A 13,942-nucleotide genomic window follows, 5' to 3' on the forward strand; every position below is an offset into this window, starting at 1 on the left:
GGCATCTTTAGCAAATGAATACACGCACATTTAAAACATGATCCGTGTAGAAACTGAGAATTACCCTAGTGAGGCCTTGAGACATCGCTGCCTGAGATTTCAGCTGGGAACGCCCCCCGCACTCCCGTCGCCCGCAGAGCCCGATGCTGACAAGAGAGCTGGTGTGTACACTCACTGACTCCTGCAGAGGGAAACTGAAATGAGCAGAAACCACTGGGCAGCACTGGGCCCCGAGGCCTCAGAGCTGGGGTTTGAGAGTGGGAGCATCACAAAGCTGACGTGGGACCCTCCTCCCTTCCTTCCTTCCAGCCCTGACATAAGCCTGCATTTCTTCCCCACTCCCCAGGAGGATCCCTTGTGGAGGCTTGGGAGAGTGAGTCCCTGAGCACTCACTCCAGGGCGGCGTGGCTGGCACCTGGCCCGTGCTGTGGGGGTCTTGGGGCCTGCAATTTCAGGGAACTGGCACACCCAGGCTTGACCACAGCAGCAAGGGGACACTTCTTGGTGAGTGCCACCAATATGCCACCACCACAGGCCTGTGTGTCCTTACTGGAGGAGACGCAGATCCCTCCTATGATCTAAGTACACCAGGGACTTTGTAATCCCATTCTCCCAATGTGGGCAGGTCAGCGAACACACGGAGGTGACCAACCATTGCCTTTAAAAAGCTTTTCAAACTGACCTACCCATGCAGCCGCTCCAGTGTCACAAGTGCTCAAGTCCATGTTCTGGGAGCATCCAAAGCTACTGCTAATGGCAAGTGTTATTAAAATTTTGATTTGCAAAAATAACAGCACCTCCCTCACAGAGTCATCAAGATAATTAGAAGAAGCAATGTCATATGAAGACTCAGAAGAGGGCCTGGCACACAGTGGGCACTGAATGCGTATGAACTGGTACCATTACCCAGAGTATGGGGGGTTGGAGAATCTCCTTATTCTCACCACAAGGATTACAAGTTTTCTGAACACTGACACAAAGCTCCCACCAATTCCAGGTTCTAGGCGGTGCCAGCCCCTGGATCTTTTGTCAACAAGATACTTACAAGCAGGCTGTCAGAAAGACTACAGTGTCCCACAGGAACACTCTGAACACACAGGAGCAAGCTACTATCCAAGTACCCCACACCTTTGGACTTTAATGCTTGAGATGAACAGTTCAGTTTCAGCAACTAAGCCCAATCCTACATGAACCACCTTTCTCTGCCCACTGTTAGCTTTGAAAGGGCAACACTCAGAATACCAGAGAAGGATTTCCATGGCCAACACCAGCTTCACTGGGCCAAGGTGGAGACGTCAACCTCACAAGTCTGCCCTCAACAAAATTTCCTGCCTGATGGTCAAGGCTCCAGAACACTTGATAAAGGCCGGATAAGCAAACCAACTATTTGAAGTCACATCCAAAACAAACCTAACTCCATATGCTTTGAAGTTGGCCTTTTTTAACCAACAAAAGGGCTCATTTTTGGACTACAGCAGGTGCTACTGCAGAAAAGTGAGCCATTACAGGTGAGTGAGAACTGTTTTCTTCCCTTTCTCTCAAAGACACAAGAACCGCATGTAGACATTTTGGTTTGGGTAAGTTGTGTGTGTGTGTGCACACATGTGTGTGAGGTGTGCGTGTGTGTGTGTGCGAGTGTGTGTGTGTTATATGAAAAGAATGATTTTAAGCTCAGGCCCAATTCTTAACTTATAAAACCCCACCCAGATGTACCTAAGTGCTTGCTCTCTGGAACTGGAGGGGAAGACTTTATCACTGGCAATGACACGTTTTTTATAATGGGAGGGGAGCATAAGGCACTCTGACAGATATACTACCAGAAACAACTTCAGTGAAAACCAACAAACTAAAAAAGTTTGTTTTATGTCTGATCTCAGCTTGGTTAAAATTCTCATTGGGGTCTGTTAAGTCACATCACTGGGCACCTTTCACAACATGGATTATTCATTAGCAATGGTGAGAAAGCCCTGAATTTATTTCATTACAAACAAACAAAAAAAAAGAAACCCAATTTAGATGTTAGGAAATATGGTTTCATCCACACGCAAGTAGGTAATGGTGTCTTCTGAAGTATAATTCTTGCTTAAGACAGGTTTTTTGTAAGGTGTGGCTTATGTTAATATCATCTTGAGGGTTCAAATGTGTATACTGGCATCTCTGGGTATACGTATGCATATATGGTGTGTCTCACTAATGAGGAGGAGAAATCCTAGGAAACACTAATACCAAAATGAGAACCAAAGTACTGCCTTTCACAGGAAGAACACATGCAAATTGAAAGCATTACATAACTTCCCCAGTAATTCTTGGTGAAATGGGAAAATAGACTCTGACAAATTCAGAAACAAAATTAGAATAACTCAAAGAATTCAAATGCTGTAGCAATCAGGGTGTGGTGACTGGTTTCATGTTGTGGAAACAGACATTTTTCTCTCATTGGGGGCTGTGCTCACAAAACAAGTGGAAGGGATATGACACCAGGGACAGGCACCCCATCAAGGAGCAAAGTGTTCCCAGTCCACTGAGTGAAGACTGAACTGTCCAGACACCACCCACCTAATGCACACAGTGCACAGTAGGTGCTCAATAACCAGGCTGACAATTCCAGTTTCTCCAGGAATGTTGATTTTACAGATCGACCTGCTTCTGGAACATCAAGTCTTAGCCCAGGAAAGAATATTTACCCTCTGCTTGAAGATAACAAAAAGCGGTAAGTCAAGACCTTTACTTCATTTTGCTTTCTTATTTGGAATATACACAGGCACACCTGCACACACATACACATCCCGGCACAGTCACACACTCATAAGTGTGTGCTCACAAACACACTCATCCATTTGCATGCTCTCATGTGTGCACACACGTGTCCAGACACACTGTGTGCACACACACATGCTCACACTCTCACACATAAGCATACACATCTATACCCACTTACAAAGAACTCAGTGGTCAATTGGCCTGATCTCACATTGTCAGCTCTTCCCACAGGTAAAGAAATTTCTACACCAGAAACACAAGCACGCACACACACACATACAACTCAAACTCTTTGTAATTGTGGATGCAATTCCACTACATTTAGGAAGGTTGGAATTTGATTAAATTTCTTTTTTTTTTTTTACAGTGAAAATATAATCAAAGAGAAAGATAGCATTTCAGACCACATACCACCATAAATGGAACAAAAACCTAATAATGCTTTGGTTTTCTTTTTCCTGGAATAAAAAATGAACACTTCCAATCACGCAAAAATGTGAAGTTAAACGTACACAAAGAATGTTCAAGTTTCCATATGTAATAGGATCTTTTTGGATTAATATGTCAGGTGAGCCTAGTTATTATCAACTTCATGGCATTTAGCTACTCTCATTAATATCACAGTGCTTTAATCTCTACACACACTGATTTGCTAGACCACAGGTTCAAGGCAAAGAATCTGTGGCAAAGCCATGAGGATTAGATACAAACAAACAAAAATCTTATTATGCAACCAAATTTATATTTCCCATGAAGTAAACACAGTTGATATTATAAAAAGTGGTATATCTCAGATAATTATATTACCTATCTAACCAAATTGTTTTGAATATCCACTTGCTAGAATTAAAATTTTAGTCTAAATACAGTTGTGTTTTCAAAGTAATTTTCTTTCTCAAAAGCTTTCCTGTTACATATTTCATATCCTTCAACTAACGTATCTGATTGTTAAGTCTGGAAATGAAAATGTCCCACAGTGTAAATTACGAGCTTAGTGACTACACTTCAATATGTAAAAGAAAACCATGAATCTTTTTGTAAAGGCTTGATACTGACCTTTCCAATTAACACGTCCAGACAGCTGTCTTTGTTTTCCACTTAGATGATAGATTGTTTCCTCTTTCATTCCATAGCAGAGCATGTAGCTAATTTAGTTAAAGGCTAACAACCTGAAGAGCTTAAGGAAAAAGCAACTTTGGTGTAAGATCTTGAGAACAATCCTTATTCACCTCTAGGCGTCCTGTGCTGGATGATTTTTTTTTTTTTTTTAAGATTTTTTATTTATTTATTCGACAGAGACAGAGACAGCCAGCAAGAGAAGGAACACAGGCAGGGGGAGTGGGAGAGGAAGAAGCAGGCTCATAGCGGAGGAGCCTGATGTGGGGCTCGATCCCAGAACGCCGGGATCACGCCCTGAGCCGAAGGCAGACGCTTAACCGCTGTGCCACCCAGGCGCCCCTGTGCTGGATGATTTTGAGAGCATGTGTAGATAGAAACAATAAACAGCATAATAATATTATCTCTTACATATATGGAATATAAAATGATTTTCTCTAAGCTCCTTGAATTCTGTCATGTAACTCAGGGGAGGCCTAACTCTCCCTTATAAAGGAAACTCTGTGCTTTGTCACTGCCTAAGAGTGCCTGGCACCCAAGAACGTTGCTGGGAATTTAGTAAAAATTTATGTGCCTAATGGAGGTAAAGCCACATCCCTGTCTTGGAATCAGTGCAAGTCTAGACATTGTACCTCTTTTAGACGAGTGCTCTCAGACTCCCCCAGCCTAGGAGAGTTTCCATTCTAGCTTCATCCTTCTTCCTCACAGGGAGCATGCAGCAGGCAAACATGCACACGCCAGTGCACACACCCACATGCACATACCCACGTGCACACACCCACACACACCTGAGAAAAGCTAGCTATCCCAGGCATGTGATTTCAGCTCTTCCTGAAAGCCTCATAATCACCGCTCCAAACAGCCTGAAGCAGATGGCTCTGTGGGTGTAGCCAGGGCAATAATCCCATAGGTCTACCCAAGAGATAAACTGGAAGAACATTTTTTTCTCAGTAAATTAACCAACACAGAAGTCATTCCCTGAAGGCTCCTCCCTGATGCTAACATAGCTTGTTCAGCAGCCAGATCTCAGGTCTGGACTCTCCCACTGTCTTCAGGGAGGCCTGCCCTGCCTCACCCAATTCCCATCCAAAATTCCCACACCCCCCTGACGTTTCACATCCCTGCTCCTGCTTTATCATTTATTCCTCAGTGCACATCACTATTTACAAAGGTCATGTAAACATTATGACAGGAAAGATGTTTGCCTCTTTTGATCAATAGATGGCCTAGAAGAGGGCGCCTGGGTGGCGCAGTCGTTAAGCGTCTGCCTTCGGCTCAGGGCGTGATCCCGGCGTTCTGGGATCGAGCCCCACATCAGGCTCCTCTGCTAGGAGCCTGCTTCTTCCTCTCCCGCTCCCCCTGTTTGTGTTCCCTCTCTCGATGGCTGTCTCTGTCAAATAAATAAAATCTTAAAAAAAAAAAAAAAAAAAGATGGCCTAGAAGCAACTATCTGAAGCATTTGAAGCATAGTATGTGCTCAGTAAGTATTTGTTGAAAGAATGAAAAATCACAAAAATGAGTCTCTAAAAGTATTTTTATATAAAATTATCAGCCTATGGAAATCCCATTTTTGCAGAAATCACTGTGCAAATGTTACAGATGAACTAGACACTTCTACCTGTATAGAGGCTAATTGCATGCAGCCTCATGGGCAGGGCTGTGGGTCAGAATGAGTGTGTGTGTGTGTGTGTGTGTGTGTGTGTGTGTGAGAGAGAGAGAGAGAGAGAGAGAGAGAGAGAGAAGGAACAGCAGATGCCCAGTGCAAAAGGGAAGGACTGGATGCTGGAGAATCCCCCCATCCATGCCAACTCAGAAGGTGACAGAGCCCAGGATGCCTCTACCCTGATTCAGGAGTCATGGTAGGGGATGCCTTGGGAGAATCTCCTGTCTTCACATTTTGTTTCTGATCTATAAAAGGGTGTGATAATCATTACCTCATACGATTTATATTCGAAAATATGTAGAGTTGTTTTTAAAATGTCTGTGCTACTACAAACGTGAGAAGCATGATATGGTCTCACACCAGGGGAGCCTGAACAAAATCGGGTTGTTATCCTCAGAGCTTCATGTGAAACACTGGGGTTCTCTACTACTTCTGGGATAACGCCAATTTGGCTCCCACTTTTAAATGATATGTTTATTTCGCAGTCCCATTATTTCTGTTTCCTTTGTCAGAGGCCAGATGGCTAGGTGGTTCAAGGTCCTGGGGTCACTGCTCAGTGTCTGAGGGCCTTATCCTCAGATTCAAGGGTCTGGGCGGGTCATGCATGCTGCCTTCCTGCTTCCAGTCCATGAATCCTGTACAGGTTCTGTACTGGGAGTCTGCTGGTAAAGAAGCCTGAGTCCTCTAGGTATTGGTCCCATGACCTTAAATCATTAGACACTGCAACGCATGGACCAAGTCCCTCTTTTTTTTTTTCTTTTTTTTTCACGGACCAATCTAAGTTATTTATTTAAGCCATCTCCTGCCATCAGCAAAGGGATGGAAGATCAGTATAGTGGTCCTCATTTGATAGAAGTAAGAAGGTGAGCTTAAGGTCCCATATACTTTTCTGGTCTATGTGCGGAGTCATGCTCCAAGCCAGTTCTGTGGTCCCCACTGGGTAGTTTAGTATTCAGCTTCTCCTTATTCACCTCCCCATGAGAGATGGTGGATTCCCATGAGAGTTATGGAACAGAGTATGATTACCATCTCCCCAGGTTAAGGGCCTGGACCCGCTGCGGAGATGGGGTACGTGACGCACTGGGGTCTCTCGTGCTCGCCAGGATGTGACTGCAGGAAGACAGTCAGCATGCTCACTCCCTTGCCAGGGAGCACTACGAAGTAGGTGAAGGCCTTCTGTGTGCCAGCTGTGCCGTCTGCGCCGTGGGTGCCACATGGACCGCCCCGGCTGGGTCCCCCACTTTCGACCTGGACAGCCTCAGCGCCTCCCACTTCCCCCTTTCTTAGCATCCTTCCCTAAGCAAACAAGCTCTTCATGAATGACTTCTGGAAATGGAGCTACTTTTTTTTTGCCTTGTCAGTAGAGGGCACTGGAGAGACACTGCAGGAGAAGGGGCTGGCCTTCCAGTGGAAGGGTGTGTGGATTTTTTCTCCACTACCCAGCGCCCTCCAGGTGTCTCCAAGGCAAGGAGCCTGCACTGTGTTTATGTTCACAACTAGGTCTGCCACATGCTTTCTTCGGATTTCAGCTCCGGGTAACCAGAGACCCTGAGGGTATGGGCCTTGACCCCAAGAGGGGCTATGGCTCCCTGTACCTTCTCCTGGTCCCTTTGCATGTGCAGATCTGGGCTCTACAGAGCTGGCTATCCTAAGAGCCACCATTCAGCCTTTGTCCATTGCAGCAGTGAGAACCACAAGAAGAAGGCAGCATTCCTAGAACCCAGCTAGTGCCCAGTGGCCAGCATCTGCCCCCGGCATCTCCCAAGTTCCCTGTCTCAGCACTTTTCTGTGGATGGCTGACTTCTGGCTGGCATAGCCCCTAAGAAGCTTTTCTACCATTGTGTGAGTAACGGCTGTGCTCTCAGCCATGAACAAAGACTCAACCTCAGGGGCCTCTTCTCTGGGCACTATCTAGGCCCCAGGGCCAGTGACCACTCTATCAGCTAGGTCTGTGTTCTTGCAAGTCTTCGTTCTCACTTCACAATCCCCCACTGGAACTCCTTGCATTAAACTTGCCCTGACTGAATCCTGTATAATTTCTGCCTCCTCACCAGACCCTGACGTACACACAGAATCCCTGTCAAATTTCTTCACCTCAAGTTTTGCAAATAGCTTCTGATTTAAGTTTTCTTAGGGATCACCACTTCCAACTGACCATTCATCAACAAGGCAACATAGCACTTGGTATTTGACAGGACCCAGCTCTTCACTCGTCTGCGATACACTAGCTGACTCCATTCTGTGAAAAACCCACTTAAATACTGAGAATGAAAATGTTCTTGGCATTGTAACACTATAGTCAGAACTCTGGTTTTTGAATTGTCAGGCTTTTAATTTTTTTTTTTTAATTTTTAAACATTTTTAGTTTTTATTTAATATTAATTAATTAATTTTAATTCCAGCATAATTAGCACAGTGTGCTATATTCGTTTTCCAATTGTCAGGTTTTTAAATGCCAGAAACTTCCTATCTTTATTCTCCTTGGGGCAGTGCTTAGATTTCAGAATAATAATGTATGAATGGGAATTCAGCTACCAGAAAAGTATCTTGGGACATTTAGAGAAAAGGAAAAGAAAAGAAAAAGTGAAAAAATATTCCAGTAATAGGACGATGTGCATGCATACTGAAGAATTTGGGTGCTGATAAAGAAATTTTTATTTTAAATCAGAATTGCTTTAGTTGTTAATTTTGGCTATTTTGACTAAATTATGACTCAACTCCATTTACTTCCTCAGGCATTCATGGGGCCCGAAGGAGGGTGATACAGGATGTGTCTCTCTGTAGCCATCCTTGAATAAACATCCAACTTAAAAACACCTCACTTAGATAAAGCACTACCAAGCTATGAAATGTTCTAGTTGTTGTTTGGGGGAAAAGTAGGTGGAGCAGATTTTTAGATAGTACCGGGTTTAGCAACTGAATAAAATTAGAAGATGTGAAACATGGAAGTTACTCTTGAGAGCTGACCAAGGAGATACACCTAGGCTTTCCCCATACTACCACCCCAAACATGGCACTCTGCTCTCCAGTTTTCACATTTTCATCCACGAGAGATTCATATGTATTCTCTCATGTTACAGTCATCTTCCATGCACGCCGGCCACTCTGCCAGGAGGGTAACGTTCTAGCCTGTGCAGACACTGCCTCTTCCTAACCCCGTGTGTGCTCAGATGATAAGAACTGAGCAGGCCATACTGATTTCAGGCTTAGTCCACACACTGATCTGTGCCCTGGAATTCTGGGTTCTGGTCTAGCAGACTGGGGCAGGCCTGGTGGAGAAAGCCTGGAAATGAGGCCAGCCTTAGGAGAACACATAGGCACACTGGCCTGGGGGACCAGGGAGTGGCAGTAGAAAGGGAGCCCCCATTTATTGCCAAACCCTGGAGCACACTCAATGCAGAAGTCGGAAACCTCCAGCACTGGGCCTCAAGGGGCCCCTAAATTCCACCAGCTCTCCTAATCTGGGATGACGACAGTACCCCATTTTTAAAAATTGCTATTTTTAATATTTATGTCAGCTCTGTGTCATTCCAAGAAAGATTTGAGGCAGCTCACAAAAAAATACTTGGCACAAAGGAAGGCTTAAAAAAAAAAAAGTAAACGAGTAGTGACTACAGTTAACAATACTGTACTGTATATTTGAAAGTTGCTAAGTGAGTAAATCTTGAAAATTCTCATCACAAGAAAAGAAAATTGTAGTGGTGTGTGGTGATGGATGTTAACTAGACTTACTGCGGTGATCATTTCGCAATATAAACAAATATTGAATCTTGACGTTGTACACCTGAAAGTTATATAATATTGTTAAGTCCATTATATCTCAACTTTTTAAAAAGAGTGAAGGAGGAACTTGTGGTGGAAATAAGTGGAGGCAGACGCTGGTAATGACATCCAAGTGCACTGTAGGTTGGAGGAGTGTCAGGCTCAGAAGTCCCCACCAGCCGAGCAAGGTGGGGAGCCCCAGCTTGTGGAATTCTATCTGGCCTTGTGAAAGTATGTGGAAGTACCTTTGGTTGTCACAGCGACCATGGGGGAATTACATGTTCACTCATGAGTGGGAGGCAAGGATGCCAGCCCCAAATAAATCCTGTCCAATAAACACCCCACCCAAAATACGGACAGTGGTCATGATGAGATCCATAAGCTATAAAACAAGCCAACTGCTCCAAAGAAGCTTGCCTGGTCTTGATTTGAGGGTTGATTCTCCTTTGGAAGCTCATGGAGAGGTCTCAGTGACAGAGGAAGAAAATCCCCAATGTATGACATTAACTGACACATATTATGTGACAGAGGAAGAGACTCCCCAGTGGCATCCTTTCTGAAATGCAGGAGCTCATTTCCTTGGGCACTTCTTAAAGCCTCCTTCAGTATAGGCTGATGTCAAGACTCCCAGGCATGATTGAGACAGGCAGCCTAGGACAGAGCAGGTGTTAGGAGAACAGGGCTCAAGCTAGCCCATCTCCCTTCCAGATACTTCTGGTCCCTGACAACTCATGCTACTTTCATTTCACCTGGAGTTTGACCCCTACATCCTCTACAGAGACCTGCAGGGACGACAGTGAACAGGTTAGAAACCCTTGAGAGGGTTTGAATTTTCCGGCCACAAGGCTGTTGGTGAGTGCTGGCAGTCAGACCCCATACTTCTCTTCCTACTTCTCACTCTGCATCACCGGTACATCTTTGAGCTGTGGCTGAGGCTCTCTAAAACAGAATTCATATACAGAAGCTCTGATGCCAAACTCAGAAACACCCTTGAGGAGAAAACATTCCAGAGCTACACTCTCAGAATAGGGCATTACTTCTGCTGTGTTGAAATTTAGCAAACTAGAACAACAACTGGATAAATGTCAAGAGTCAGCTGGTCATAAATATTCTTTGTAATTTTAAATACTGTTTTGAGAAACTCAGAAATGTACAGTGGAAATCAGAGTTATAAAAACTGGGTCCTGTTCCCCACAGCCATAGGCTGGTCATGGGCTCAGGTGGGTCAGGGGTCCTCTCAGACCCTCAGTTCCACATCTAGGAAACTAGGAAAAGTTGCCTGGCCTGATGGAGGTGGGAGGGGGTGCAGGGGTTGGGGTGCAGGTGCTCTGACACCCAGAAGGCCAGCATGGGAAGTACTGTATGGATGTGGTGCCCAGGATTCCCTCGAAGTATCAGGTCACTTACGAGCTCTGAGAAGCCACGGACCACCTGCCTTCGCTTCAGGTTGGTCTCTCCATCCAGATTGGCAGTCTCGATGTGGCACAGTCCATCAGGGTCACTGGAGGACAGCAGCAGAATGTCCGCAGGGATGATCTCATTGCAGCGGAGACGCACAAAATCTCCCACTCGGATTTCTTTCCAGAATCGATTCACATACTGCTTTTCCTCCCTGGTAAAGAAACTGCCATTAACAAGACTGGCAGAAAGTGGATCATACCTGAATCTGTGTGATGGGCACATGCAGCTCATTTAACAAAATTTCTGTTTTCCAGTATGTTAAAAATTTCCATAATAAAAACTATTTAAAAAAGGATATTCATAAAGGCCACATATAGTACGACTCCATTTATATGAAATATTCAGAACAGGCAAATCCATGGATGTAGAAGGTAGATTAGTGGTTGCCAGTGACTAGGAGGAAGGAAAATGGGGAGAAACTGTTTATTGGGTACAGGTTTCCATTTGACTACAACGTTCTGGGAGTAGGTAGTGATGCCTCTCCTTGCATGAGGTCCCAGAGAATCTGAATTCAGGCATCAAGTCCAGATCCTAAGGTGGGCCAAGTCAGTCACATCTAAATAACTCCTGAACTTTGGGAGACGCATTGAGAGTTTTACACATTTAATTCCACACTGAGGATTTGAGGGAACCTATGGCAAACTTCCAGGAGCTCCTAGCCATCAGCTGCCCCAGATGGGAAGAAAGACGTATCCTCTTCCATTTTAAGCCTCTGTTTTCATGTTCTTCTAATTCAAGATCCACCAAACCACTTATGTGCAAAGCACAGTTTGGCCACCATAAGACCAACAAAGATAAATCAGGTACAGTTCTGTACTCAAAAATAATGCAAGGCAAGACCAAACCACGGGATAGCAACGCTTGGGGGCTGTATAATCAAGCCCCCAATGTGAGCAAAGGTATTCTTCCTGGGCCAACGCAATACTCCCTACAAGGCCAAGGTGTTCTTCAAAACTGCTTCAACAGCTGTGATAAGGTCCCATCAGCCTCCAGCTAGCCCTGAGATAAGGCGTAGAATTGTCACTCAATCACCTGAGCCTCCTGGTGGCTCAAGGCCAGTCTGACCTCTTGCCTGGGGACACATAGCCTTGATGTGTGACATATGAAACAACATTTAAAAATGTTCCCATTTCCTTTTCTAAAGGTCAAACCTTGACTTTATGATCATTGCAAGCCTTAGATCCTTCATCTCTCTTCCTTATCATGACCATTTGTTGAGTCCTCACAGAAAGTACAGAGAAATCTGAAAGAGCCCATCCTCTTCCAGGAGAAAGTTTCCAAAAGCGAAGTCACCATTTAGTCACTGAGGAGGGCAGCATGCACTCGGAGAGTGAGGTGGACAGGCTTTGTTGTGACGGGAGTTGCCAGGAGACCGGTGGTCCCAGACTTGCCCTGGGACGGGCACAGGAAGGTGATGACAAGGAGAGAAGCAGAACTGTCTGTGTTCAGTTTATCTTAACTACATTCCATTTATAGAACTCATTGAACATAAAGTCAGTTTCCTTCTGCCTTGGAATCTCAAAGCATTAGCTCGCCCACTTCATCGGAGCACTGTTTTTAAAAAAGTAACTTACTTCAGTGGAGGCCTTGAGCCTCGAAGGAGATTTCCCCATGGCATTCCTACAGCCCCCAGTGTGCCTGCAGACTGCAAGCACCGTGTCAGGAGTTCTCTACTGAGAACTGGTGAGAAGACCCACGTGAGCCACAGGAAGTAAAGGAAGCAGGAGCAGAGTGGCTCCAAGATGCCTGAAAGAGTGCTGGCTTCTGTGCAAAGGCCCTGCAGCTCACAGGAATTCCTGCAGCAGGCCGGGTCCCTGAAAACCCAAACCTGGGAGTCATTTGTGAAAGAAGAGTAGCATGGTGGAACCCCTTCGACACCTCAACAGACCAAAGATTCCCCATCAAAGCCCCACAGTCCCATCGACGATTTCCAGCTGGAGCACCCGTGCTGAGTCTGGACCATACACTGACACCTGCAATGTCCCTGCCTACTTTTCCCTTATTTGTATTATACAATATCATATATTAAATGTATTATATATACTTTACATATGTTATATTATGTATTATATATTCACATATATATGTATATATAATATATATTACGTATGACACATACATTATATATGAGTAGCCCTTCTTCTCACAAGAAGGGTATAACACTTATTTTTTCCAAGCAACCGTATCTGGACATAGGGTCTTAAGTTGAAATGAGGTCACAGGGTGTGATGCTAATCCAGTATGACCCATGTCCTTGTAAGAAGAGACACCAGGGACTTGTGCACACAGAGGAAAGACCATGTGTGGTCACAGAGAGAAGACAACCATCTGCAAGCCAAAGAGAAAGGCCTCAAGAGAAACCAGTCCTGGCAACACCTTGATCTTGGACTTCCAGACTCCAAAACTGAGAGGCAATCAACTGGTTTAAGCCACTTGGTCTGTGGTGCTTTGTTATGGCTGCCTGAGCAGACAAACACCTAGTAACTGCAATTCCCATGACTCCTGCTGGAAAGACCGGCTCCCAGGCTACAGGGACAGAGAAAAAGGCTGCAGAGGAAGCAGGTAGGGGAGGGCATTGCGCCAGGAGATTTATCCACAGGCATGTGTCCCACGCTCCCCCACACATCTGCGCACAGGAAAACACTGCAGAGAAGACAGAAATAAATCTCTCTGACACAACGCTATGTAACACTGTTTTCCTAATAATACTCTTCTTCGGTGCTTATACACAGCAGGTAAACGATTTACAACTGCCTTCTATTTCCTCAGGTCAGGGTGGACAGGATCTGACCCTCCTCTCCATGGCAAAAATCTCAGGAGTGCACACTGCCCCATGGCCTCCCTGCCAACTCTAACCCCAGCCAGGCAGAGGCCTGCCTCCTTCAGGAAGCTAGGTCTCTCCTGAGACACAGCTTATATTTTTTTATAGTGTCAAGGTTTGAAATCTCCAAGTCCTCAATATTCCGGATTCCTTCACAGCAATTAGGAAGTAAGTACTATTTAGTTTGCCCACACAATAGTCCTCCTAAGGACAGGTGCCAGGCACCCCATGTGGCAGTAGGATTCTGAGATGGGCCCAAGATCCCCAGCTCAGCCCTGGTGTACACACCCCTGCCAACCCCCCTGAGTGAGGCAGGGGCTGTGAATGTCGTGGAAATCACTCCTGCTGATGTAACTAGG

The 13,942-nt window shown here is 45.2% G+C and overlaps 1 protein-coding gene across 3 annotated transcripts in view; it reads right to left on the reverse strand.

Annotated features, from left to right (window-relative positions):
- The window catches only part of ATP10A (ATPase phospholipid transporting 10A (putative)), a 187,809-nt gene that overhangs the window by 96,366 nt on the left and 77,501 nt on the right, over positions 1 to 13,942 (reverse strand). For all 3 annotated transcript variants that reach the window (XM_045795328.2, XM_087856734.1, XM_045795327.2), the window contains exon 2: positions 10,709 to 10,913. In XM_045795328.2, the coding sequence (XP_045651284.2) occupies positions 10,709 to 10,913 (205 nt within the window). The remainder of the gene's footprint in view (positions 1 to 10,708; positions 10,914 to 13,942) is intronic.

Source organism: Ursus americanus, chromosome 28 (assembly GCF_024610735.1).
Source record: "Ursus americanus isolate L20-20 chromosome 28, mUrsAme1.1.p, whole genome shotgun sequence".
Taxonomy (NCBI): Eukaryota; Metazoa; Chordata; class Mammalia; order Carnivora; family Ursidae; genus Ursus; species Ursus americanus.